Raw genomic sequence first — 27,351 nt, 5'->3', positions numbered from 1 at the left:
GAGATCCATAGCGGTAATTTAGGAAAAATTAATAAATATGAGAAAGATGTTTTATATTTAGGACCAAAATCAACATAACAATTAGATCCTATATTAAGGACTGGAGGAATATATATATATATATATACACGTCAAATATCCAGCTTTAGCAAGCAGAAACTTCCCATTGCAGATTAAATAAAGCAACGGAATCTCCAGTTACGGCAACACGTTGAGAGAGATGGAAATGAAACAGAGAAAGAAAAACCAACACATCTTATGAAATCATGATTTGAAGAATTGTATCTTATGCTTTTCTTCCGCATGCATCATGGGATGGAACATTTGATCTGCGTAAAGAAATGCTGAAAGAAGCAGAAAAGCAAGTGGAATACTATATACCGACACTTGGAAGCAAAAACTAGATATAGCCGTTGCTTGCTATTGGCCTGTTCGAATTTACCGTACAGGAATCGAAAGTGCAACGTAGACTTAATGATGGTTTTATATTTTATTGTGAGTAAGCATATAAAAATAAATTTCAATTTTTAAATTTATTCTTTCGCTTTGGTGTTAATTTTTAGCTCCTCTTTACTTTACAAATTAAACAAACAATGCATTAAATATAAGCTGGACGGACGTCATAATCCAAAAAAAGATTGAATACTAAAAAAATTGAAAGATGATCGGAAGGATTAAAAAAATTGTAGAGAGTCCAGTAAATAAAAAAAAATTGAAATAATTGAAAATTTTGATGACTGAGAGGAGCTTACTGTTTATATATAGTTTATGTGCAGCACGGATTTTTATTTTATATTAATTGTTAAAATTTTACTTTAGTGCCATGTTTTCAATAAACATGACAATAAGACTGTGCCCTTAATTTTTGGCCGTCGTTTAAGGGGGATGGATCAATATCTTAAATTAATATTTTCCAATCACATGATTTTGAAATTTTTTTGTACACGAGTTATCATTATAATTTCATATGCTCTTATTACCAACGGTTAAATAAACACCAAATGTAATGCTTATTATTTATAATAATTGATTGAATAAATATATTTTCATTAATTTAAATAGGTATGATTTATAGCGATTAATGTTTTGTAGTAGTATATATGAAATGCTATTCATTTTCGCATTCATATTACTGATTGTTCCCTAATTTTATAAAGGAAATCAATCAACTTCCACACTTTAGATTGTTGAAGGCATCTAGTACAAATGGCATAAAGTTTTGTCTATTCGCTTTTAAAAAAACTTTAATTGTTCTCTTATATATGAGAGTTTAAGGCTATCTCATTTAAATAACATGAGTTAATATAATGTAATATAACTCATGCTAAGAAGGTAAACTTGAATCGTGAACTCGGATCATAAATTCGTAAGAGTTTACAATAAATAGCTCTTAAGAATACATGATTAAGTAATTAAAATATAAAACGTGACAAAAAATTGATTTAAATATATTTTAAATCTAAATCATTAAAATTAAATTAATCAGCATTTATAATTTATCATACTTAGTATAGCTGGATCGAGAGCATGCTTACACACATTACTGCAAACAGAAGAAATAAAAACATCAAATAAGACACAAAAGCTATAAAAGTGATGAACGGTAGTGTTGTTTGAATAATACAAGCCGACAATCACGTAATTTTGGTGTCTTAATTCTCTACCGTTTTTCTCGTTCTTGGTCCTTCGATACTCAATGCGAAGAGTGGCCCTGCATCTATAGGTGGGAAAAAGTGAGATCTGAGGAAATATGGGACGGAGGAATGTTGGGAGCTGTACAACAACCAAAAGGATGATCATCAATGAAGAAGGCATATAATTTCTAAGAAAGTAATGCAATGTTTGAAGAGTGACATCGAGCATGAAGAAATCAGCAGCACAGAAAGAGATCGACAAAAAACCAATGGAGATGAACATGAAGGATATACCAATGTAAAATTTGACAGACACGCATGACCAGAGTAAAGCTTGGAAATGAGAAGTGTAACACCTCAAATTTTCAAATTCAGGAAAAGTAGTAAAAAAATTTATTAAAATTATTTAAAGTCTAGGAAATTTGGAAAAAAATTATGGAACATTAATTTCAAGGACTTAGAAATTTTTTGGAAAAGTTTATTTTGGCTAAAATGACTTGAATAATTTTAAAGTTAATTTCGGTGGTTAAAAAGACCTATTTTCTTGAAAATTTAAGGAAAATAGTTAAAGATTTATATCTAAGCGAAACATTGTAAGATAATTATTTTATGACGTAAAGAAGCTAATTGAGGCATAAAATCCTTAAAATGAATTAAGGATTAATATATGGAATTAAGGGCTATTTTCTTAGAAAATTTAAGAAAAATAGTTAGGAGTTAATTTTTTGTCCAAAATTTTTAGAGAAATTATTTTACGGGTCAAAGAAAATAATAGAGAAGGAAAATCCCAACAAAACATTGTGGTTAAATTTGTGGATTTATTCTATGATTTCAGAAATTTAGTGAAAGGATGAAATTGGAAATGAAAAGGTTAGAGGAGTAAAATGGTCTTGTCTCTCATTTAACTCATCTGAAACTCCTCCTTCGCCTCCATTTCGATCAGACCAGAGAAATTAGAGGGAGAGAGACCGAGAAAAACGAGAGGGAGCGAAGAAGAAGAAGAAGTTAATCGAAGGGCATTTTCCTTGCATGCAACCGGCGATCTTGATCAAGGTAAGCCTCCTAAGCACCATTCCATCCTTATTTCTTTCTGTGGCTGCGTTTTTGGGTGAGGTGCGTGGGATGGAAATCTGTTTTAGAGAGAGAAGTTAAGGAACATAGAAATAATCGAACTAAGCTTGCTTTATTCTGATTATGGTCGCCGGGTTCACTGATAAAAGGCCAGAAGAAGCATGTTTTCTTGGTTGCATGTTGCGCAATCATTCTGGGTTGTGAGCTACCAAAACAGGGGTCCGATGAATCTAGAGCATGGCGTTGAGTTTTGGGTGTGAATGAAGAAGGGGTTAATGAAATATATATTTATATATATAATTGCTTGAGTGTTTGACCGTGGGAGCTGGAATTTTAGAATCTGAAATAGTGAGAATATATAGAAGCTTTTTTTTCCCCTATCAAAGGGAAATAAGTGAAAGCAAAACGATATATATATATATATATATATATATATATATGAATGGCGTGAGATATATGGGAAAGAAGGAAGTTATAGATATATAGCTATATTTGCTGATCAAATTGAGGGCTATTGGTGTGGTTTGTGTGAGCTTTAAATCTGGAATTTAAATTTAAAGAGGAAGAAACAAAATTGTTGATTGATGTTTGGGTATGGGAGGTTTGCCGTGGAGATTAATTAAACTTCTACTGTTTATTGATGAACTTAATGGTTAAGCCAATTGATCATAAAAGTTAATAATTGATTCAAAGTTGAAGGAGAGACTTAAATAATTTGAATTGTTTGAGAGCTAGAGTGAGAAATGGAAAAGAATGCTTACTGTTTGATTAGTTATATGGTTAACTATATTTGAGTTATATGGATATATATTATATATAATTTCTTTTTCATGATGACCAACTACTAAACAAAAAGAAATGAAGTTCATTAATGGGTCAAGAGAAGTTATATTTTGGATAATAGAAGCTAAATGGACTAAGCATTAACTGATTCATATGTAAAATCATATTATAGGATTCAATATCTGCACGAGCCCGCTAAGAGAGCAAGTAAAGAAGAAATCTAGAAAAAGGTAAATAGGAAGAAGGGACTTAGGTAGTAACTCTTTCTCTCACATACTTATGCAATAGTTTTGCATATCTGTTTGTGCCATAGTGCTTATATTTCTTAATGAATATATGGTGGTTTTGATTATGGGAGCTATGTGCTTGATTATAAATGGTGGTTTGATTACGGGAGCTGTGTGTTCGATTATGAATAGTGGTTTTGATTATGGGAGCTGTATGCTTGATTACAAATGGTGGTTTCGATTACAAGAGCTGGGTGTTCGATTATGAAAGGTGGTTTTCATTATGAGAGCTATGTGCTTGATTATGAATGGTCGTTTTGATTACAGGAGCTATGTCCTCAATTATGAATTGCGGTTTTGATTAAGCTAGCTGTGTGCTCGATTATGAAGGGTGGTTTTGTTTACAAGAGCTGTGTGCTCGAGTATAAATGGTGGTTTTGACTACAGGAACTATGTGCTTGATTATGAACAATAGTTTTGACTACAGGAGCTGTGTGCTCGATTATGAATGATGGGAACTCACAATCTGTGTGGATACTAGAGCTATATGCTACCTTGAACTCATATTTTGTGTAAATAGTGGCATTGTGTGTTCCCTTGAACTTGTGTTCTGTGTGAATACTGGAATTGTGTGTTCTCTTAAACTCATATTTTGTGTGAATATTAGAACTGTGTATTCCCTTGAACTAGTATTCTATGTGAATATTAGAACTGTGGGTTCCCTAAAACTCGTATTCTGTATCAATACTGGAACTGTGTGTTTTCTTGAACTCATATGTTGCGTGAATACTAGAACTGCGGGTTCCCTGAAACTCGTATTTGTGTGAGTACCAAAGTTGTGTGATCTATGATGAACTGTATATGTTGTGTGAATCTTACTAGTTATGTTGATCTACTAAGTGCATATTATATGGCTTGTTTTGCATGCTTTGTGAACTTGTATATGTGCATGATAGACTGTTGTTACTACTGTGATTCTTAGAATCTCACCCCTTTCCTTCCACGCCATATAGCAAGGGCAAGTGGCTCGTAGGGCAAGAGTGTGGTGATTGACAACCAAAGAAGCCATGATGTAAACAATAGGATATGTTTTATGGATGTGTTGCTTAAGCAAGAAGGCATGACCAACACAGAAAGAGAGCCAAATGTTGGCAATGGCGAAGAACAAGGAGGTCATGCCAAAGATAAGCCTCTTGGGAAGTTCCATGTGGAAGTCTATAGGCTGATAATGAGAGGAGAGAATAGAGAGGAAGAGGAAGGTGGAGATGAGGGAGAAGCAAAGGACCAGCAATGATGAGGAAGAAAACCATTTGTATCCTGTCTTGTTTTCATGGGTTGCTTTGAGGAACACCAGTAGCAGTCGTAGGCTATGGAAAAGGCCGCTTTCGCAATCAGTGTCGACACTACAAAACATGCCTATGAGGTTTTTGTTAACCTTGTGAAATTCATGTTATTTCTGCACATTTTCCCTTAGTTATCATACTTTTTGGTGAATTAATGCATATTTGGAAATATTTATGGTAGGAAAATTTGCATAGTTGATACTTGGGCTAAAATTATGATTTTTTGGTTAATTGTGAATATTTTTCCCCTAGCTCATCAACTTGGTTTTAATAGTTTGTCTTGCTTTGTTACGTGGTTGAAGCTTACCAAGGGAGCTATTTGAAGCAAATATTGATCCCATGAAGTTGGAAAGATGCATAGGAAGCCATGACACATTGAAAAAAGTAAGAAAAAAGGAGATGCAAAACAAAGCATTGTTGGACTTAGCCAATAGAATCTCTTGGCCTCAGCCAACAACATTCCAAAAAGTAATTGGCCGCAGCCAAGGCAAATCTTGGCTGCAACCAAGATCGAGACAGAAAGGGCCAACGCAGAATTACTAATACACTGCGTTTTGAAGACAACATATATTCTAGGGCTTCGTATGCTATAAAATTCGAAGGGGTGTGCTATTTCACCATTCTTCACCTTTGGAGGCTCATTTTGGGATGTTGCTCTGCTAGGGTTTAAGGTATTTAGAGTTATAGAAGCCAAGCTTTGAAGAGATTCAAGCCCATTTTCTTTGGTTTTGCTATCTCCTCCCTCTTGCATATTCATTTTTCTGATATGGCTATAGTTATTCATTGTAGTTATGGTTGTTTTCTGAACATGAGTAGCTAAGCTTCTATTCTAGGTTTATTTTAAACCCTTGTATGGACTAAGTACTCATTTTCCCTTTATATTTGTGGTTCATGATATGATTATGTTGATTTTACTCTATGCTTAATGCTTCTTGTTGATTGGCCATCAATGAGATTGTTGGGTTCACTTGATCGATACTTGAGAGGGTTAGGTTAAGTGTAGAACTTGGGTAAAAATGTGTGAGAACTTGACGTATGCAAGTTGAATGGATGGTTTTGTTAATGAGATAGAGATATATACTCATTAACCTCCTATAGGCATATAAGGTTTGCAATGAAAATTGGGTTATAATTAATAAATTGAGAGATTAATGAATTAATTGAACTAAACACCTATTTGGAGACTTGAGAGAGCACTTGTAGGTAATTTAATGTCCTTGGCTAGCTTAATCTATAATTAAGAAGCAAATATGATGGGGATTTAATTGAGTACTTTTGAAATACAAGGGGGATAAATAATCCTAGGACCCATTTTGTCTTTGGAGTTGAAGAATCACTTTTTCTTTTTCTTTTTATTAATTTCTAATTTTGAAAATAGTTTTCCTTCCCTCTTGATATATTTGTATAACTCAAATTAGGAAAAAGTGAGATAATCAACACTTGATCGGGTTTTGTAACCAAATTCTTGTGGGAATGATACTTTACTCATCACTTTATTACTTGTGATGACCCATGCACTTTATTACTCGAAAGCATTTACATTTTACAAGGAAAAAAACCATTTACATTTGAGCCATCGCAAGTAAAAATTTTAAATTACATACATGCCTTAAGGAAAAGAATACCTTTTTCTTAATACTAGTATGAAATAAAGAACTTAGATAAGCTGAATTTTGAGGCGTATCAAAATTAGAAACAAATGTCATGACTTCGACAAAGATTATATAAATGTATTTACAGATTATTTACTAATAAAATCCTCACATTAATAGGGAAATTTAAATATACTATATCAATCATATCATTATCCAAACTAGATTAGCATTCATTAATTGTCAGATTTGTTCGACTTAACGAATAACAGGTATTTTTTTGTAAGTCTCAATTTAAGTAAGAGGCTTCTAGAGCTTGGTCCTCTATGAATAAGATGACATATGAGTATGTAGGTTTCTACTGTTAGGCGAAGTGTGACAAAAAAAAAATTCACTAGTATTGAATTGAATAAGATCAGTAGTTTATTAAGGGACGGAGGTGACAAAATATTTTAATGAGTTTAACTTTAAGCAGAAATAAAAAGGGACTAAAGTTTTTAATTATTTGACTAGAATTTTATAATTCCATTTGTTATTTTTTAGAAAATGAAACGTTATTAGTATAATCTTTTTAATTATCCTCTCTTTGGTCTTTACTCACTCTTTCTCCCTATAACAAAAGTGCTTTTAAAAATAAATTGTTTTTAACATATTTATTATTTTTATCTATATAACTTAGTAATTTGTACTCCTCCTGTTCTAAATATAAAATCTATTTCATAATATAATTTACATTATAAAATAAGTTTTATATTTAGAATAGGAGGCCTACAAAACTAACTGAAAGAATATTGGGACAATGACAAAAAAATGGTGGAATTTTGTAAATGCCAAATAAAGAATGTTAACAAAAATTTGTTGTCATTTGTAAATTCAAACTTATCAATACCAAATAAAATTGTGTAACCAAACCTGATTTGAGATTTGTAATTTTTTAGCTTTTTTTTTTTGTCATTCTCCCAAGAATATTTAGTTATACAATAAATTTTGGTTAAAAAAATCAGTCAGAATGAATAAGGGCAACTGGGCAAAGGGTACCAATTTTTTTTTTTTTCCAGGCAGGAAATTTTCTTGATACAGAATGGGTGGATTATAGTGCTTGTGGATGGCCACAAAGCCCACAAGGCCACAACCTCCTCCAAGTGACTACTAACAACTGTTCAAAGTCCCCCAAAAAGAGAAGAAAAAAAGAAGAGAGGACTCCGAAGTTAACGCCCCGATGCCTATCTGCAGCACACCATAGCCAGCGCTGTTCAATTTTACACTCCCGCTCTGTGCCTTCCTCTACTGAATTCGATGTTTCTATTTCTAATGCATCGTTTCTGATTCTCGTTGTTAGGGTCTCATTTCTTGATCCGCTATGAGATCTTTAATCATAACTTCGCATCCTACCCATCTCTGTGTTGCAGCATCGCCAATTCATGGCTTCCCACACTCTACCAACAACACTTTGAATTTCTTGCTGCCAAAATCCAACGTCCGCCGCTCACTTTTCTCGAATTCTCAGCGCAGTTCATCCCTCTTTATTACGTATTGCTCCTCGCCTTCTGGGCAACCGTCAGAGTCTCGGACTGAAGCAGTTGAGGGGGATTCGACTGAAGCAGTCGTTCCGAATGATAGATTTCATAGTGCAGTTGAGAGCCCAAGAATCCCTTCCTTTGTTACTCCCATGCCCAATTTAAGTTTGAGTGATAAAGCTTTCTTTCTCCTGGCATTCATTGCATGCTCGGTATGACCATCATTCCCTCCTATTTTTTCAGTAATGGTAGTAGCGACTGTAAGTTAGAGTTAATGAGTTTTCTAAAGGCTTCTTTGCCCTTTGTTTAAAAAATAAATTTTAATTACTTACTATTTGATGTTGTATTATCATGTCAATGTTCGTAGAAGGAACATGGTAATGTTAATAAATCAAAATTTGCAATAAACCTGGTATGCTAGCACGAAACAGATTAAGCAGTTAATTTTTTAATTGAATTGTCTGTGGGGAGTCCCTGTATTCTTTACCTTGGAATTATATCTTTTCTGGCTCTCATTCTGGGTTGGTATCTTGAATTTCACATATGCAGACGTCAGTGGCATTCGCCAGCCTAGTTGTTGCTGCTGTTCCCACGCTATTTGTAAGTTGACGATCGCAATGCTTATATTTGATGATCTCATCTGACTTCTGTATTTCATATTTATTTCCTGTTGATTGTTTGTTCTTACGTCTATTTATTATAGTTATAGCTGCAGATGCTTTAAATCTTTACTATCGTATGATATTGCGCTTTTTAAATTCAGCTCTTGCTTATATCTATCCTATTTTCCGCCCTTTCTTTTATAAGGCATAAAATATGTAGAAATTATAGCCCAATAGAGGCACCCCGTGTGTCTTAAAAGATGCAAAATGAAAGAAAATAATGCCAGCATGATGGATTTGACCGTTGCATCAGATCTGAGGTTTGTAGGGGAGAACCCTGTTCTTCAATCAATAGGATCGAATTTTAAAAATTTTCCCAAATTCGACTAACTAATTAATTGGGCCTGCTCATACTAACTAAACCCAGAAACACGTCCAAATGCCAAAGTGGGGATCATGAGCTGAACACTGAATTACAGCCATAAGACTACCCTATTGAATGACAACTAAACTGAGTGAAACTCTGTTGAAAACTCAAGCTTTTCTCTCCAGCCAAAAAGACCAGAGAAAAATGAGTGGGCTGTGATCCCTAAATTCAAAATATACTCAGTTTCTCTAATCAAGTCTTAGTCTTTGTAATTTTGAAATAGAGAATTTTGCATCTGCGTATTGAGACTGGTTTTGAAGGTCCAAAAACATCAAGCGTTATTCTGAAAGCTAGGGTAACAATATATCGACGCTATTTGTTCCAGTTGCTCCCTTCAGTTGCATCAATGCCCTTAATCTGCTTTTTCCTAGCAATAAAGTGACAGCCAAACATCTAGACATCCTTTTAATCAGCCTCAAAGGAAAGGAATGAGAAAGTAGCTTTGATTCAAGCTTCAGCTCACACTGGCAGACCCATTTTTTGCCTAAATAAATCTGTGAATGAAGTGAAATGTAAACCTGTTTGTTTCAAAAATATTTACAGGTGCGGACATGATCTAGGGGAATGTAGATGAGTCTTATGTCTTAAGAACTATATATCTATATGTGGCCTGATCTCATCTCTGGCACCCACCAATAACTGTCCTAGATTTAAGCTTTTGTTGCATAATAATATTATCCAAGTTCTGTGCCTTGATCATATAATAACATACTAGGATGCACATCTACTCTAAGTCTGAGAAACTACTTGTCCAAGTACAGCTGGTTATGCTGCATTGAACTATTGGAGACATAGACATCAAACTTTTCCGTGAGGCATTTTTGTTTCTGTAGATGTTGTGTCTGTTATATGTAAAACTGACAATCATAGAATCTTCTCTTTACATATGCACTCTTGGAAATATTTCAAACATAGTGTCATGTCTAATGGTGTACCTGTGATTTCTGTTTGTGTAATATTCATTCCTGTGAATATCTCCATTATTTATTTATCATTTTCTAGGCTTTGTGGAGGCCATTTTACTTTCACTGGAGTTTCTAGCATCCCCATTTACTGCCTTAAGGCTGTTACTACTCTTCTTTGTGATCTTGCTCTGCTGTTTAACCATATAAGAATTTTACTTGCATACGCCCTCATTCTATTGCTATTTTTTCTATAACCATGGAACTTTAAGTCATTATTTAATTTATTATTTGTGTGTTGCATATGATGTTTTGATTCATTACGTGTTCTGAGGCCTGCACATGCTACGTGCCATCCTTATATTCATCATAATATTTCAATTGTTATTCATAATTAGATTCTGATTACTTCATATTTACATATCTAAATCCTTGTTAGGCAATGAGAAATGCTGCAATATCTCTTTCAAAGCTAGCAGATACAGCTCGTGAGGAACTCCCTAGTACCATGGCTGCTGTAAGGCTTTCAGGCATGGAAATCAGTGATCTTACACTAGAGCTAAGTGATCTAAGGTAAAAATAAATTTCTCTGAATTGTTCCCTTTTCTTATTTTCCATTCCTTTTATTAATTATTTCCAAAATTTGGCTTCTAATATGGCTATAGGGAATTCACAGTCATGAATGGTGTCTAATTATCAGTCCAAATCTTATATTTGACAAGCTGTGGATGGAGTCATAATTGATATGCAGAAGTGAACTTTTTTACCAAATTGCTGGAGAAAACCCTTTGGCGCCATCAATTATTAATGTGCTGATGGTGGAAAGTTTTCCCCTGGCAATTTTCTGCACTATCACGAGTAATACTGCAACAGTTAACTGAAGGTTTTGGCATTATGTAGTAAAATGATAACAGTAAGAAATGAGACGATCTCATGGTCTACTGGTTTATAGCTTTTGATACTTTTAGGTGTTATGTAGCCTAAGATCTTCTGACGTAAATGAGATCCTATAAGATTTTGATCTTACATGGAATCAGGATTGTTGGGTATATGTGGGAATGTAAGATCTTGACAACCTTGTATTTGGTTGATTGGGCTGTTAGCTTGAAACTTTTAATGCCTTTTTCACATATATAATTTTTTTCCCCCCGGTGTTACATGTATAGTGTGTTAAATCTGTACAACGGATGCTGCCACATTTATTAAATTGGCAAAGGATGCACAGTGGTCTGAACCCAAAAAGTAAAGAGAACACCTTGCTAATGACGGATACATTAGAATCGACCGTGAATAAATGTCGATTGATGAGAATTTTTATTTCTTGATTTCATGATAAGGGAGAAGGCACGCATACAGATTGGAGAAGGGAACTAATCTTCCAATCAATTTCACCAGCTTATTAAAAAATCAAGCCAAATAATACCTAACAACAATAGAAACATGTTGACAAACTATGGAGAAGATAAATCAGGAAAAGTTAAAAGCTTAACGCAGTATGCTTGTGCTAGGTGCTTGCTTACTTCCCCCATTGGTACAAGGCTCTATTAAAATTTGAAGACTTACATAATAACATTAGAAGGTTGAGCATGGATTTTTGAATTTTGAATGTGGGGAACTGAGATTAAAATAATGTTGATGCTCATTTCTATTCATCTGGGATTGTTTTCCAAGTCATGGTCTAACTACGTGTTGCATAAATCTGAAATAATTTTTTCGGAACTCAGCCAGGAGATTGCTGATGGGGTTAGCAAGTCAACTCAAGCTTTGCAAGCAGCTGAAGCTGGAATTCGACAGATTGGTTCTGCAGCTCGCAAGCAAACCATTTGTACGTGTGATGTGTTTATTGGAATTCCTTTTGTTCTCTATCTCTCCCTCTCTCACACCATTTAATTTAATTCTTGGTTTATTGATTGCTTTTAGTTACAGCATATAGCGGCTCTTCTGCTCATGCACACGCATGAAAAAAGTGAAACGAAACGAGTAGGGATGGTCTGTTAGAATGTCTGTTTTCCTTTAGCATGTTAAATTTTTCTTCATAAGCCAAAGAAGCATCATGTCGGCGATGAGTTTGGTAGCAGAAGCTAAACTTGCAGTCTCTGGGATGCCTCCCCTCCCCCAAAACACCCCCACCCCCCCCCCCCCAGAAAAAAGAAGAAGAAAAATATTTTTATGCAAGAATTTCAGTATTCATTACATCACAAGGATAGATGGGCAACTATGTTACAGTGCAGTAACTTCACTTTTTATCTCCCTTTTACTATGAGAGGCGCAAATATGAAAATTTTATGCCCTTATCCTCTATGTATTACACATAGGGGTGTGCAAAAACTCAACAGTTCGGTATGACTCGGTCTGACCAGAGCAAAGTTCCCCAAAAAACCAGCTTGAAGCCAGAGAGGACCAGACCGGAGTGGTCTTATCAGGCTAGACTTGACAAGTGACCAAGTACTCAAACTAGTGGATCTGGTCTAGTCCCCCCCCCCCCCTTTTTTTGCATTTTCAGCTATTATTTATATAATTTTGAATTGTAACTTACAAATTATTTGTCTGTATTCATCTGAAGACCGTTATTTTTATTATTATTATGATTAATGCCATGGAATGATAATGTTATCAATTTAGTACCCCACACACACTTTAGTACTTAAGAGTTAAGAACACTCTTTTCTTTCTATTTTTAATCTGATGATAGTTTTATATGAATCAGCCATGATTGAAGAGAGAGCGAGCTTGCCTAAAATATCCTTGCAACCGGTTGTTGCTGGAGCCGCAAGAAAGACTTCCAGAGCAGTTGGCCGTGCCACGAAGACCTTCATGAACATAATTTCTAGAAAGGAAGACGACACATCAGAAGAATATGATGAAGGCATTGTGAATATGGAAGATTTCTGATGATTCATTGCTGCCTTTTTGGATTATTCCACTGTGTGCATGTTCTTTTTGCCCAATGACATGTAGATAGCGTAGGGAAAGTCAAGTTTGAAATATCTTCCATGGAAAAGATGATGAGAATTAAGAAATGCATGTGAGTATGTTGATATAGCAAGTTACAAGCATTCTGTTGCATGCAAAAATTATAACAATTTATAGAGTCCATGGGGTGCAAGTCGTCGTTCATAAATAACACAAAATTGCCTGCTTCAAACTCCATGTATGGTGGGGTGAGGTTTAATAGCATCAGACCAAACTCCTAGAGGGAAAAAGTAAGTGAACTACCTACAATATATTTTATTTTTAGATTTTGTTCTCATTTTCATTCTAGTTACTAAATATTGGGGGAAATTCAATTCTTTACTTTGAAGGCATTCGATTGAGAGACTCTGTTGAAGAAGTAGTTAAATTTGGGTGGTTTAAAGATAGGCAGATAGTAATAAAAGAGTCCGAATAAAAATATATGACCAGACTTAGCACCCGGTCAAATTGAAAATGATCTTAAGGTTATCATCTTAAGGGTAGGGACTGCAATCTATTTTAAGCATTTTTTTGTTTTTCAGTGACATGCTTCAGATAACTACTTTTTATCAATTTTTGTCTCAAAAAAGGAGGCAGCAAGAGTTTAAACCATAACTGTTTAAGATCCATAGATGATCAGGGATACGACATGGGAGGGAGGCCAGATGAAAATCGTATTCAAATATGGCAAAAGGAAAAGAGCTCTAAGTTGGACGATTTTTTTGGCCTGCCTAAGTTGCATGATTATAAGTTATCAACACTGCAAAAAGTATCAAATATTTAAGCAAATACGATACAAATTGTAATGCAAGTCTACTTTAATTATCTCACATGAGCAAAAAATATTAGTTAAGAAATAGTTATAATCTTATGTAAAGAATTCGTAAAACTTTGCCAATTTGTAATGCAATATAAGATTAGATTAAAATGCTGATGTACCCAAAAAAAAAACAATGATAGGACTGAATGTATTATATAAAAAATCAAGGAATTAGATATACTTGAAGAATAAGATCATGCATTGAATATATTCGTACCCTATATTATATTACTTCTGATTATAAGTTCTAATTATAGATATAAGATTTAGTCTATAATGTCATTTGCATTTTTGCACTATATATTGTCTTATATTTAGAATCAGAGGTAGTATATATTTGCATTTTTTTTTAACTACAAAAATTTTCATGTTTTGGTCAATAATACAAAATCAAACTGAGAATTTGCTGATTCTTTTTTTGGTCAAAGAGAATTTGGTTTTCTACTGTGGAGAGTGATGAGTGTCGGGCCTGGAAGATGGAGAGGAGTTGGGAAAGCATTGGGCTTGTTTGGAGTTCTGTTCAAAACAGACTTTTAAGCAAGTTTACATAAACTGAGACAAAACTTTTCTCATATACTTATTTTGTATTCCGTAAATCACATTTAAAAAGCTACTTATAAGTTAATCCAAACAAATCTAATATCAGCAGAAGCTTTGCATTTTGACAAAACACTTTTTTGTAAATCCAGATAAATTCTTTTAAAATTACTTTTGAAACCATTGCACCAAACACCCCCGCAGTCAATCTTAGGATCCCACTTCCTTGCCGATTCCATCCTTCCTTCTTCGTTTGCCGCCGTCACAACGATCAAAAGAGGTACCTTCCATAGTAGTTTATCGATTCAGACAACAACTCACATGTGATTGAATGATAACTCAAGTTTTTTGTGAAATGAAATCTTGGAGTTCATATCATGTGATGAATTCCCCTTATCCCCTGTTCTTTCCAATGCATATCTTCCGGCAATTGTTTCCGTTCGTGTCATCTGCCACTCGTTTGAAGTATGAATTTTGCTATTATTAGGGGGAAAACTAGATTCAATACCATGTGAGAATTGTAAGAGCATCATGTGCTTTCAATTAAAAAAGTCTTAATCCGTGTGGGGTATTTACCGGATTTTGTAGTTGGTTTTCGGTTTTATTTCCTTATAATTTTTTGCTTTCTATCCGTTCGAATTTCCCCCCTTGTTGTGCATATCTGTGTGAGGAAACAAGACAATAATACCTTAACCTCCTAGATTCAGAATGCTAATTTTGAGGAATTCACAGTATATTACGGTCACAGTCCATGGCATTTTGGTTCATGTAGTCACGGTATTAGTAAATTTATACATCAGTGTTGGCAATCATATATCTCATGAGTTGGAGTCCCGATCATGTTAAATGCATTCCTTCTGAGTTTGTGTAATGTTTCATTATGATGGAACCCTCTACTATTTCCAGAGAAAGTTAGTGACACGCAAAATGAAACTGAATAAAACCCCCTAATTCAGCAATGTTCATGTGCAAGAACTAAAAACTGACACTAAGGAAAATAGCAATGTTCATTGATGATTATGAGTAATGTAGATTTGTTGCTATCTCATTGTTTTCTGTTTTCCTCCCTAATTTGGAAGTTTAGAAGGGAACTGAAAAGTGTTCCCTGAGTTTTTAATTTTCCAATGATATTTCTGGTCTTTGTTACAGTATCTTATTGTTCTGTACTGAATTCTGTATGAATTTGAGACACCACCGAGTAGCAATAGTGACATTTTATGGAAAATAGTTCTTCTGGCTTTCATCATGCTGGCTTATTTGCCCCCTGTAAATGCAGGAATTATCTGTAATGCCTTAAATTATATGCTAATTTATGCTTCCCAGTGGCTTCATACATCTGCCCATATCTCTACCAAAAACGTCTAACTCGATGAGTAAAAATTTATAATATGTAATTACAGGGATCTTAAGATTTTATTATACTAGTACTTGATAAGATGTCTTAGATTTAGACATTCTTGATGCCCCATAAGCTACAGGGCAAGCCTGTTGCCTATTAGATACGGTGAGATTGTCCTCTTTCATGAATATATGACCACCGACCACTTTGGCTGCTCTGCTGGTCCAAATAGGAAGGGGTCGGATTTTCTTGTTGAGTAAGATCTTGAATTTAAATTTGAATTCCAATTTTGTGAGTAAAAAGAAAAATCAGAACATGAAAGAATTAGCATGGCCATTGCCATTTTAGGTGGTTATGAGCTTCTTCATGTTGCCCTTTTTCTTTCTTATTTGTGAAGGTATTATGAACTGGGGCCGAGTGACCCGCCGTATGCAGCCAAGTTTTATGACTCTTGTGGTGCTAAGGATCCAGAGGCATCTGGCTGCACTGCCAACTTTCATGTCTCATATGATGATGACTGATGTAATATCTCATCCCTTTTCTTGTCGGTACAGTCTCCTAGTGCCATTCACGTATCTTTCTCACTGTTGTGTAGATATCATTCTCAAATTTCTTCAGCTACACTTTTGTTATCCAATGGAAAGTTCAATATTAGCAACACTCTCTGTTTATTAATATTTTTGCTGAACATTTTTGCAATATGGCATGGATATTAGTAGATCCATGGAGTCCATGGAGCCAAGCTTACGTGCTTGCTGTAGAAAAACTCGCCAGTGTTAGTCAACCTCCATCTCAACTGGCCCTCTGTTCATTGCTCATGTGGTGGCAGCATTGTGTTGAAGTGGGTCAACTAGTACTGTGGTTTATATGAGAAAGCAATCTTCAACGAGATTTGGAATCTTTTTACTAATATAAATACACTTGATATCTCATACTGACATTGACTCATTAAACCAACGTCCAAACTTTCTTAAACCATAAGTACTAGTGCAATATTGTTTAGGTTATTGATATAAGAACTATTTAATTAATTTGTATAATTAAGAAAATAAAATAAATTATTAATTATAATAAATAAGATATAATCTTACTAAAATACTTGCATAATGTAATATTAGGTTATATATATTAATTTATAAGTAAAATAACTTGGAGAACAATAATAAATATGGAATACAGAATGGATTGAGATCTTATATTTAAAAATAAATTTAACTCTCACCCAGTTATTTTGAATCAGCAAGGGAGCATAAATCTTCAGTTGTTGTCTTGTGAAGGAAGGAAGGGTCCATTCTGTTTCAGCATAACCATTGCTTGTTTTGGAGCAAGAGCACGCTTTGTCTGGCTCCACCAGAGACAAGAGAAATAAAAGTGCATAATTTCTGCAGGAAGCTTAAGGGCCAGGGAATAATCATTAATTATAATGACAAGGGGCCTCAATTTTTGTCTCTATCTTGTGTTTGTCCTTGACAATTCCCATCATTTGCCTTAACTTTTGGTTGCCACACCCACAAGACACTGTTTCTCATGAAAGACTTTAAAACTCGGTTTGGATTGGTTTATAAGCATGGTTACATAAATTGAGATAATTTTTTTTTAAAAAAAATTTTAGCTCATATTTTGTAAATCACAATTAAAAAACTACTTATAAGTCAATCTAAACAAGTCATAACTTGTTGTATGGTCATTTTTTATATTAATATGTCACGAATACAAATTCCTAAGAGAGCCACGCCCTGAAAACTAGTTATTAGAGTTGAGCAGTCCAAACCTTATAAGCTCTTTTTGGCCAAGACTTATAAAGTATTTATTTCAAGGTACCTTCCCGATGTGGGAGTCAGGACATAATAAGATTATTTCAATGATCATTACTGTTGCCTAAAAAGACCTAAAAAGAATTTTAGAATCAACATTAAAAGCTTATTGTAGAGTTTTTCACCTGACATGAGTGGTACTTAATCATCATTAAAACTGGGAAATTAAACTCTGATTTATTACAAGCATGCTGATGAATTGATAGGACTGATCAGGCATCCCAAGCTACAAATCTCATGCGACCCATGATTTTTGCCTGCAAATCATGAACAACCATAAGCATATAGATTAATAGATTAATCCAGCAGGCAGTGTAGGGAAGGAACTAATTAGTGTTCGTCCCCACAGCCCATAAAATTTTGCTGAACATCATCATTAACGGCACTTATATATCTTTTCACACAGTCAATATATAATATAATATCTTTTTATTCATTATAATCTATTACAATCTCAGAAAGCACTATGACACTTTGAGAATCCCTCCAAATTTTTAAAACAAAAACATGGGTGCAGGAAATAAAAGAAAAGGAAATAAAAAGGCCACAAAAAGTCTTTACCTTTCACCGAAAAGTGGAACCGTATTCAAGTTTGCCTTGACTTTATAGATTAAGTATTCATTATAATAAGCACTAACCCTTAAAGTCTGTTTTGAGTCATCACCTCCAACCTTCAGCCCAGGCGAGCATGCGTTCATTTTGACTTTTTGCTTCACTGCAAGTTTTTGATTTCATGCACAAACAAGAAAGGAGAGGCTAGAAGGAGAATCCTCAGAATCCCTCGGAGGAAGATGACGATTCCAAATAATTACCATCCCACTTTTGATTAAACTGGAATGGAATGAGTCGTTATTAGCAGAGACAAATCACTGCAAGCACATTGGGACATTGGAAAGGTTTATATATGCAGATGGGAGTTGTTACTGTGGGTGAACTGAAGACCAGTATATCTGGGAAGAGATCTTTTCGGACAAGTTCAAGCATAAGGCATGCCACTGAATGGTAAGTATAAATATGATGCTGTTTTTAGTGTCATCTTTGTGTTGATCGTTGAATTTTAACATGTCGATTAATGCAGATTTAGATGCAGTGTGTTAGCTTCTCTTTTTTTTAAAAAAAAAAATCTAGAAATATAAAAGTTGCAATGAGGATTCAGGTAAATGAAAAGTAGAAGAAGAAGGAGTTCAATCTATTTCCTTTCTCCCTAGAGAAATTGATCTACAGTCCTTTTTCTTGCCTCCATGGACAGTCCTTTTCTTTTCAATTGACCTTAAAGTAGAGTTTGAATTTTATCAGATTAAGTTTAGCAGTGTTCTTCTCTCTGGTCAATCTCATGGTGAAAGAAAACCCAACAAGACCTTTCCAATTTCCATTGTCTATCCATTTTGCTTGTTTTTGGAATCTCATTGGTGATGTACTCTTTCTCAGTCCTTCCACGAAGAATGCACTCAGATTTGCCAAACAATGTCGCAAAATTTCCCTTTTATTTAGGCATATGGATCAGCCAAATCTGTGGCAAAAACGCTGAGATTTTGCTAATAGCTAGATCTATATCATCACTGGTACAAATTACTACTCCGTCTTTAATATAAAAATTAAATAACTAATTTAAAAATATTAAAAAAATTAGTTTAATTAATTAATCGTAACAAATCTGTGTGGATTCTTTTAAACTGCCTCTTTGATATGTATAGTAGAATTGCCCTTCTAATCAATAGGAATATTTAGAGGATAAAAGTTGTATATTTAGGACTAAATTTAATCTTTAATTAACTCTTATATTAAGCAGTGGATTATTAATTTAAGGACTTATTTTGGCGTTAGTTTTATATGGAACAGTAGCAGTAATGGGTTCAGAATATTTTTGCGCGTGTTTATCAGACGGGCAGTTCAACAAAAGGACGGCGCGCCATAATTATTTGAAATGATTTTAAATTGTTCTTTAATTCATATGTTACTATTATTGTCATGTTGTGTCTGCTCCTCCACGGAACAGACGCCATAATTACTTTTTTTGCCTTTTAATTTTTTAATTCATGCAATTTTAAATTTTTTTATATTTTTATACTTCAACTTTTATTTTTTTGTAATTATTAGTACATTTGAATTATTGCATCCATTTTTTCTTGGAACAGACGCCATAATTTCTCATTTAAGTTTTTTTTAATAAGTTTAAATTTTTTATTTTTTGTGAGATTTTTTCTTTTAATTCTTTTCTTAATTCATACAATTCAAAATGAGTTCTTCCTGTGTTTTTATAATTCATACTATATATATATATATATTTACTCCATTATTGTGCTTTTACGAAAATTAGTCCCTAAATAAGTACAGACTACAGAGCCGTAAAATGAGTGCTTCCTCTGTCGAAAAAAGCCTTGTGGCCTCGCATGGGCAGAACATCCACAAAATCAACTTGACAAAGCCAAAGTGACCTTATGGTTTCCTCTTTTATCCGTAGTTGTCAATTTGGGTTGAAATGAAGTGTTCCTTTGGAATTGCATGATCAGTAACTAAGTACCATTTGAACTAAAAACTAAATCATGTATTTAGAATCTAAGATGGCACTATTCCTGGCCTTAGTTATAAAACCTTGTTTATAGACTATAAATGTCTTATAATTAGGACCAGGAGTAGTATTTGATTTTACTCTGGAATCATGTTGCTACACTTTCTATAATTTCTGCTTTAGGAATCCCATTCTGTTTTTCAATTTCCTAGTTGAGGCCGTTATTGTCCTGAAAAATTACTTCGTCTTTGATTTGTGATATTCAAGGTGGACTGAACCATAGTTTGCCCTTGAAGAGGCTCATACAAATCCCAGAATTATCGTATTATATTCCGATCTGTTTTTTTTTTCAAGAAAAAAAATGATTCGATCACAATTGTTTATTACAGGCCAATATCAGATGTTACTAGTGACCTTACCATCGAAGTTGGAGCATCAAGCTTTGCACTTCACAAGGTAAAACGGAAAAAACCATCGTTCTCATAGCTTGCTTCATATTCAGGTTTTTTTTTTCCTTTTATTGCAATGGATTTTCAAGCTTAGCTAGGACTCATTAGTAACAGCAACTGATGAGAATTATGAACATAATGATCCATCCTACTTTTTTTTTTTAATGATTAAGGTTCTGAAAGTTTTTGCATGATACTTGTGAGTGTCTGAAAGTTTTTATCACATCAAAATTATCTCAAAACTTGTGAAAAAGGAACAGTATCGCTCCTAACCATTAGTAACAATAAACGTTGGTTTTAAAATGGTGAGGGTGATTTTGCTTCTTTTTTAACAAGGAGCACATTCCATGCTCATCACAATTATGAGCATGAAGTGCTCATCGTAATTTGGACTATTCTGATTGATTTTAGATGGTTCAGATTAAATTTAAATTTTTTATAACATATCTTTAAAAAATAAATTTATCATTGACAAAATTGTATATTAAAAATTTTAATCTAAACCGTTCATATTAGATTTTGAATGGTTTAGATTGTATTATAATGATGAGTACATGATGCTCATTGTTGTGGTGAGCACTGAATGAAGGCCCCCTTTTTAACACTCCCAACAAAAACTTCTTTATACTCAGCTTCTACACGAAGGCTTTCGAGACAAGATTGACTCTGAACACTTTTTTCATTAATAATCTCTGGTCATTTGTGAAAAACAGAAAGACTGAATGGATTGAATGAGGTACCATATACTATGGGATCCATAAATCAAAACAAAAGAGATTTTTGTAGTGAACTTCAGTGATTTGGTTGCATTTTTTTTTTTTTGAACAGTTTCCTCTTGTTTCTCGGAGTGGAAGAATTCGGAAACTACTGTCAGAAGTCAAAGATTCAAAAGTCTCACGCATAAGTCTTGCAGCTATACCAGGTGGGGCTACGGCATTTGAGCTAGCTGCCAAATTCTGTTATGGAATCAATGTTGAGTTCACCCTCTCAAATATTGCCATGCTTCGTTGCTTAGCCTATTTTCTGGAAATGACAGAAGAATTTTCCGAGAAAAACTTGGAAAGCCAAGTTGAAACATATATGAAGGACACTGTGCTTCCCAGTATACCAAACACGATAACTGTTCTTCATTGCTGTGAAACTCTTCTTCCCATGTCAGAAGAAATAAACCTTGTTACCAGACTCATCAATGCAATTGCAAATAATGCATGCAAAGAGCAACTTACCTCTGGTTTGCTTAAACTTGACCATAATTTCCCTTCCAAGACAATGTCAAACTTGGAACCAGAAACTCCCTCAGATTGGTGGGGAAACAGTCTCAATATTCTCAGTCTTAATTTCTTCCAACGAGTTGTTTCTGCAGTGAAGTCTAAAGGACTTAAACAAGACATGATTAGCAAAATTCTGATAAGCTATGCACATAATTCCCTGCAGGGTATTGTTTTTATGGATTCTCAAGGTGTTAAAGGAAGTTCCCAGGATTTAGAATTGCAGAAGAAGCAAAGGGTTATTATTGAAGCCATAGTTAGCTTACTTCCTACTCAGTCAAGGAAAAGCCAAGTTCCAATGGCATTTCTTTCAAGTTTGTTGAAAGCTGCAATAGAATTGTCAGTATCTATTTCTACCAGATCTGATTTGGAAAGAAGAATTGGTCTACAACTTGATCAGGCAATTCTTGAAGACATCTTGATCCCGTCAAATTCACATCAAAATCTTCATGGTACAATTTATGACATAGATTCGATATTGAGGATCTTCTCTATTTTTCTGAACTTGGACGAGGATGACAATGAAGACAGTGACTTGCGAGATGAAAGTGAAATGGTGTATGATTTTGACAGTCCTGGATCTCCAAAACAAAGCTCAATTCTCAAGGTATCCAAGTTGATGGATAGTTTTCTTTCTGAGGTAGCACTTGACCCAAGCATTTTGCCATCAAAATTCATAGCATTAGCAGAATTACTTCCAGATCATGCACGTATTGTAAGTGATGGACTCTACAGAGCTGTTGATATCTTCCTTAAGGTAAGATGAATCACCATAATTTCACTTAATGATTAGAGTTAATACTGTTGTTAATCTGTACAGTCTGATCGAATTTTAAGAACCAAAATCAAAATTTGATCAAACTGTAAGAGCTAACAATAATATTGTATTTCAAATAGTCCCCAAGCTATATGTTCATTTGGGTTTGGTTATATTAGGTTCATCCAAACATGAAGGATTCAGAGAGACACAGGCTGTGCAAGACCATAGATTGTCAGAAGTTGAGTGAAGAAGCGGGAAGCCACGCGGCACAAAATGAAAGGCTGCCAGTACAAATGATGGTTCAAGTTCTGTACTTTGAGCAAATAAGGCTTCGGAATGCTATGGGTGGTGGTGGGCACAGCCACATGTTCTTTGGTGGACTGCATCATCAGTTTCCTCAGCGTTCAGGAAGTGGTGCAGGAAGTGGGGCCATATCTCCAAGAGATAACTATGCATCAGTGAGAAGAGAGAACAGAGAACTGAAACTAGAAGTTGCAAGAATGAGAATGAGGCTCACTGATTTGGAGAAAGATCACTTTCATATGAAGCAAGAGTTTGTCAGGTCTAATCCTGCCAACAAGCTCTTTAAATCTTTCACCAATAAACTCAGTAAGCTTAATTCTCTGTTTCGGATTAATAGCATTAGGTCCATTCGAGGTAGGGTTGGTTCTGATGGTCGCTTTCCTTTTCCAAGGCGTAGGCGTTATTCAGTTTCATGATCATATAACACTTGGCTAATAATTTGTAATCTATAATATGCCATATTTACATATTGTATAGTATGTATGCGTCCACAGCGTAGTGTCATTGTCATTATTTTCCAACTTCCAATCAATAGTTTCAGAGTAAATTTTGGTTAGATTATGAGGGTGGATGCTCGATTAAACGAGCATTTGCTTATCAAAAACTTTATCAAAATCCCTTTATAAGACGTCAAAGCGTTGAGAGGGAGTAGTTTGGGCTGCTTGCTAATCTTATACTACCTCCGATCCTCATTATAAGACTTTATTTGTGTTTACAAATAAAATTTTGATAGGCCAATGCCTATAAACGAAGTCTTATAATTAGGATAAAAAATAGTAATTTGTAAGAAGATGACCCAATCTAAATCATAATAGAAAGGTAGTTTACTTTGGTAGGGCATTACTTTATACTACTCAATTTGATGCTTGGGAAAGGCAATGGATTCGCTCGGTTAAACATTTTGAATTTTGAATTTCAATGACGCTTCATCTTTTTGTTGTATATCAGAAATTAAGAATCAACTCGAAGTATAAAATTGGAAAGAGACCTGTTTCTTGATTCTAGTATTCTTGGTTTCTTCTCCCTTTTTATGTTTTAAAGCGCTTTTCCTTCTTGATTCAACCTCTTAATATATAAGTGAACTCAAATATTATAATCTTTTATGACCCCACCACAACCATCACATTCATTGTCACCCAAGCAATAGGGGTTTAGACTACTATATGTAGCTTAATTGCAACACATTTTAAGAGACCCAATATCTTTTAATTGAACCCAAGATATCCACTGTCAGTAGCAATGACTAATCTCCTTACAGTGTAGACTTCATAAAAAGGCTTTAGTATTGGCTACAAAACTCTTTTCATATATACTTTTAGGGATCAAACTTCTAACTAGATGCTCAAGCAACCTAGCTATAGGAAACCAAAATTGTCTTGCTGATATTCTTTAGCAAATGAAGATTACTTAAATCATCCTTCTTCGATAGGTGGACATGGTTCTTGGGATTGGATCGGCCCTAGTCTTTTCTCATGTCTTATTACGGGCTTTGGCCCCCGTTAAAAAATTAATTAAAAAAAAAAAAAAAAAAAAGCTTCGCCCTCCGTCTCCGCTGCCTCCCTTCTCGCCCCTTGAGGTCGAAGGTCGAAGCTTCTTTCTCCAATCTCCACTGCGGCACGGACCACTCTCCCCTCGACCACTGCAGTCTGCTTGTCGTCCACTTTCCAATTTGCTCGACATTTACCCAGTCCCTCCTCTCTTAATTTCCATCGAGGTTTCGGAGTTTCAGTTTCTCCACCTTCTTCTTCGTGTTTTTCATGGCGATTCTTTTGAGTTTTGCGTCAATCACAATTCATCTGGCTTAAATTTTGCAGTGTCCGCGTGAACATAAGTCTACGGGAATGCGAGTATCCTTAGCAGGGTTTCGAAGTTCCTTGCCCCTTTCAGGGCTAATCAGGTGCCAACACTGATTTCTGTTCGTCTATCGTCTGTGGGATTCTACCAATTTTGATTTCTTCCTTCTTCATCTATCTCGATACTTAAAAAACGCATTCTAACTATCTGAAAGATAGCTGTTTGGCTGGTCAATTTTCTTCGCTAATCGGTGGCATTTTGATAATTTTGGTTGTTGAAGCCATTCCGAAAGATCACTTGACATAATCCTTACCTTGCAAACTCACTCATTTGTGTGTATATGTGACTGACATTGTAAATATCCACTCTAATTAGGATTGTCTCCTACTCTTATCCCTGACTGCTCTCTGAATTCTGAGGGTAACGGGGTTCATCGCATCATCATATTTATACCGGGATGCACATAATGAAAACTCAAAGCTACTTTATGAAGAAAATGTATAAAATGAGAACTAATATTGATGGAATGATTTTTCTTTTTACCCAACTGGCACTGAGAATTCAATCCTGTTGAGCATCGATGGAATGATTTTTTCTTTTTACCCAACTTCTATGTGAGATTTGGACGTAGGGTGTCCATAAATTGCCTCAACTCATTTGCTGGAGTAACTCTCTGAATAACATCACTGCCTATTTTATTGCATTTATAATATGCAGAAGTTCTTTCTGTTAATCTTTGGTCAATTTCTGTAATTGAGGAGTAAATATAATACTCCTCCGGTCCTTAATATAGGACCCAATTGTTGAGTTGGTTTTGGTCCTAAATGTAAGACCCATTTCTCATATTTATCAATTTTCTCTAAATTAGCTCTATGGATGGTATTAAGAAAGATAATTATGGTATTTTAGGAAAAACGTGTCACATTTTTTGTAATTAACTAACTTACCTAACTTCCTTAATGTAATCAAATTAGTTAAATGGGTCTTATATTAAGGACCGGAGGAGTACTACATTTTATGGAGTCAGGAGAATCACTTTGTTATAAGCAATTCGGATTCATGGCCGTGTGATGCTGTCAACAAGAACCTCAAGAGCCTGGTCATACTATATTTTGCATTTTCTATCTTCTCATTTCACATGGTGGCCTGATTGAAACCAAGGCCAACGACTTTATGAGACTTTCATTTAATGTCAACTCTAGGAGGAAATTGCAGAAAGTGATGCAGTTTTGTGAAAATGGGACAGTAAACCGCAACTTGCGAGAAAATTATGATTATAATATTTTATACATCTTGTGAAATTCTCAGGTATTGACATTCCTTGTGCAAGATTTCTTTCTATTTCTCACAGACAATTTGAGCAAGAGATGGAGACTGTGATTAACGTGCTGCAGCCTGGACCATTGGGAATCATAGAACATAAATTTTCAGCTAAGGAGATTAGTGAGGCTAAAGCTACAGTCCACAGAGCTGTAGCAAATTGGAAAAGAAATGCGAGCCTAGAGGAAAGAAACATTGGTCTGAAAGACTATATTCAGAAATGAAGAAATCCCGGTATCAGTGTATTGTTTTTAAATCCTCTATCTTATTTCCGATTCTGTTTCTTTCCTTTTCTCTCTCTTTTTTTTTCTTTGGCTGCTCCCTTAAATTGTTGTAATGGATTTTGCAAATGAGTACTTGTTGATAAATCTGATATTACTGGGTGACTGTCTGTTATATAGAGTGAATAAGCATTATGAGCAAAGCCATTGCATGTCAATTGTGTAGGTCAAGGCAATGACCAATTTTGCTTTGTTTTTGTTTGTCCCGGGAGCAATTTTATACAATTGAACACACAAATACACAAAAACATGTCAACTCCAGCACCAAGCCCAAGCCCACGACCTCATCTAAGCATGATAGGTTGCTCTGCAACTAGGGCAACTTGCCATTGACTTCGGTTTTGTTTATTGATTTATCTATCTTTTAGTTGAGAACGAGCTGAAGCAATCCCACATAACTGACCGGGAGGTCACGGTCTCTGATTTGTAATTGTAGACAAAAGGATACTAAATCCTCAAGATCCTGGTTTTTTCTTTTTTTTTGGGTGAAAAGAATCCTGGTTTTATTAATTCAACTATGGTTATCCCAGCACAAATGAACATTTGATTCATGGCCGCATTAGCTTTCCAATTGTGTAATTTCTCATTAGCGAATGAATTGATATTGGAGCAGACATGATGTTAATATTTTCCAAAGGGAAAATTAATTTGAAGGTCCTTATAGTTTTGTTCAGGTTTGAATCAGGTCCCTAGAATTTTTTTTCTTTTTATTGGCTCCTTTAACTTTTTATAGCTATATTTCTCGGTCTTTATCGTTAGATTTGATTAACACCGTTAAAAATTTCCACTAGCCAAATATGTTTGATGAAGATCTGCTTTTTCCTTCACCTTCAGTTCCTTCACCATCACTCTTCCGATCCCCATCCAACCTCTCCATAAAAACCTTTTCTTCCTCGGTTGCAAAGCTAGGGACCCTCTCTGACTTTTTTTCCTGGCTAAAATATAATGATGGATGGGGTTTGGAAGACTTTAAGGGATGTCACTTTTACTTGCTTTTGTTTTTCAATACTGGTTTATTGCTTTTATTTTCTGTCGAGTAAAAATCTTTTGATACTCTATCCTTTGCACAAAAAAGATTCATGCAAACCTCCCCACTTATTAGCTATA

General features: G+C 34.7%; 3 protein-coding genes across 3 annotated transcripts; all 3 read left to right on the top strand.

Annotated features, from left to right (window-relative positions):
* The first annotated feature begins 7,908 nt into the window (after positions 1 to 7,908).
* Positions 7,909 to 13,182, top strand: LOC114712983 (uncharacterized). Its single transcript, XM_028897556.1, has 5 exons — positions 7,909 to 8,379; positions 8,717 to 8,767; positions 10,538 to 10,671; positions 11,823 to 11,923; positions 12,806 to 13,182. The coding sequence occupies exons 1-5, from the start codon at positions 8,011 to 8,013 to the stop codon at positions 12,988 to 12,990; spliced, it is 840 nt and encodes a 279-aa protein (XP_028753389.1). The 5' UTR covers positions 7,909 to 8,010; the 3' UTR covers positions 12,991 to 13,182.
* A 5,040-nt stretch (positions 13,183 to 18,222) lies between these two features.
* Positions 18,223 to 23,340, top strand: LOC114712968 (BTB/POZ domain-containing protein At1g03010-like). The gene is made up of 4 exons (XM_028897536.1): positions 18,223 to 18,562; positions 20,459 to 20,525; positions 21,347 to 22,543; positions 22,723 to 23,340. Exons 1-4 carry the CDS (start codon positions 18,465 to 18,467, stop codon positions 23,263 to 23,265), a joined length of 1,905 nt encoding a protein of 634 aa, XP_028753369.1. The 5' UTR covers positions 18,223 to 18,464; the 3' UTR covers positions 23,266 to 23,340.
* A 1,073-nt stretch (positions 23,341 to 24,413) lies between these two features.
* LOC114712970 (uncharacterized) lies at positions 24,414 to 26,402 on the top strand. The gene is made up of 3 exons (XM_028897537.1): positions 24,414 to 24,563; positions 24,664 to 24,746; positions 25,995 to 26,402. The coding sequence occupies exons 2-3, from the start codon at positions 24,691 to 24,693 to the stop codon at positions 26,185 to 26,187; spliced, it is 249 nt and encodes an 82-aa protein (XP_028753370.1). The 5' UTR covers positions 24,414 to 24,563; positions 24,664 to 24,690; the 3' UTR covers positions 26,188 to 26,402.
* Positions 26,403 to 27,351: the final 949 nt, after the last annotated feature.

The sequence above is a fragment of the Neltuma alba genome, unplaced genomic scaffold, assembly GCF_004799145.2.
Source record: "Neltuma alba isolate B1F8T4 unplaced genomic scaffold, ASM479914v2 tig00011406_pilon, whole genome shotgun sequence".
NCBI lineage: Eukaryota > Viridiplantae > Streptophyta > Magnoliopsida > Fabales > Fabaceae > Neltuma > Neltuma alba.
Note: the sequence above shows the minus strand (reverse complement) of the source record. Positions and strands in the feature narration are given on the sequence as shown.

Bases quoted from the DNA above. Each gene is read 5' to 3' on its own strand.
- LOC114712970 (XM_028897537.1), top strand. From the start codon at position 24,691: ATGCGAGTATCCTTAGCAGGGTTTCGAAGTTCCTTGCCCCTTTCAGGG. The intron at 24,747-25,994 runs GTGCCAACACTG...TATTTCTCACAG, and splicing joins CCCCTTTCAGGGCTAATCAG to ACAATTTGAGCAAGAGATGG.
- LOC114712968 (XM_028897536.1), top strand. From the start codon at position 18,465: ATGCAGATGGGAGTTGTTACTGTGGGTGAACTGAAGACCAGTATATCT. The intron at 18,563-20,458 runs GTAAGTATAAAT...TGTTTATTACAG, and splicing joins ATAAGGCATGCCACTGAATG to GCCAATATCAGATGTTACTA. The intron at 22,544-22,722 runs GTAAGATGAATC...TGGTTATATTAG, and splicing joins CTGTTGATATCTTCCTTAAG to GTTCATCCAAACATGAAGGA.
- LOC114712983 (XM_028897556.1), top strand. From the start codon at position 8,011: ATGAGATCTTTAATCATAACTTCGCATCCTACCCATCTCTGTGTTGCA. The intron at 8,768-10,537 runs GTAAGTTGACGA...AATCCTTGTTAG, and splicing joins CTGCTGTTCCCACGCTATTT to GCAATGAGAAATGCTGCAAT. The intron at 11,924-12,805 runs GTACGTGTGATG...TATATGAATCAG, and splicing joins AGCTCGCAAGCAAACCATTT to CCATGATTGAAGAGAGAGCG.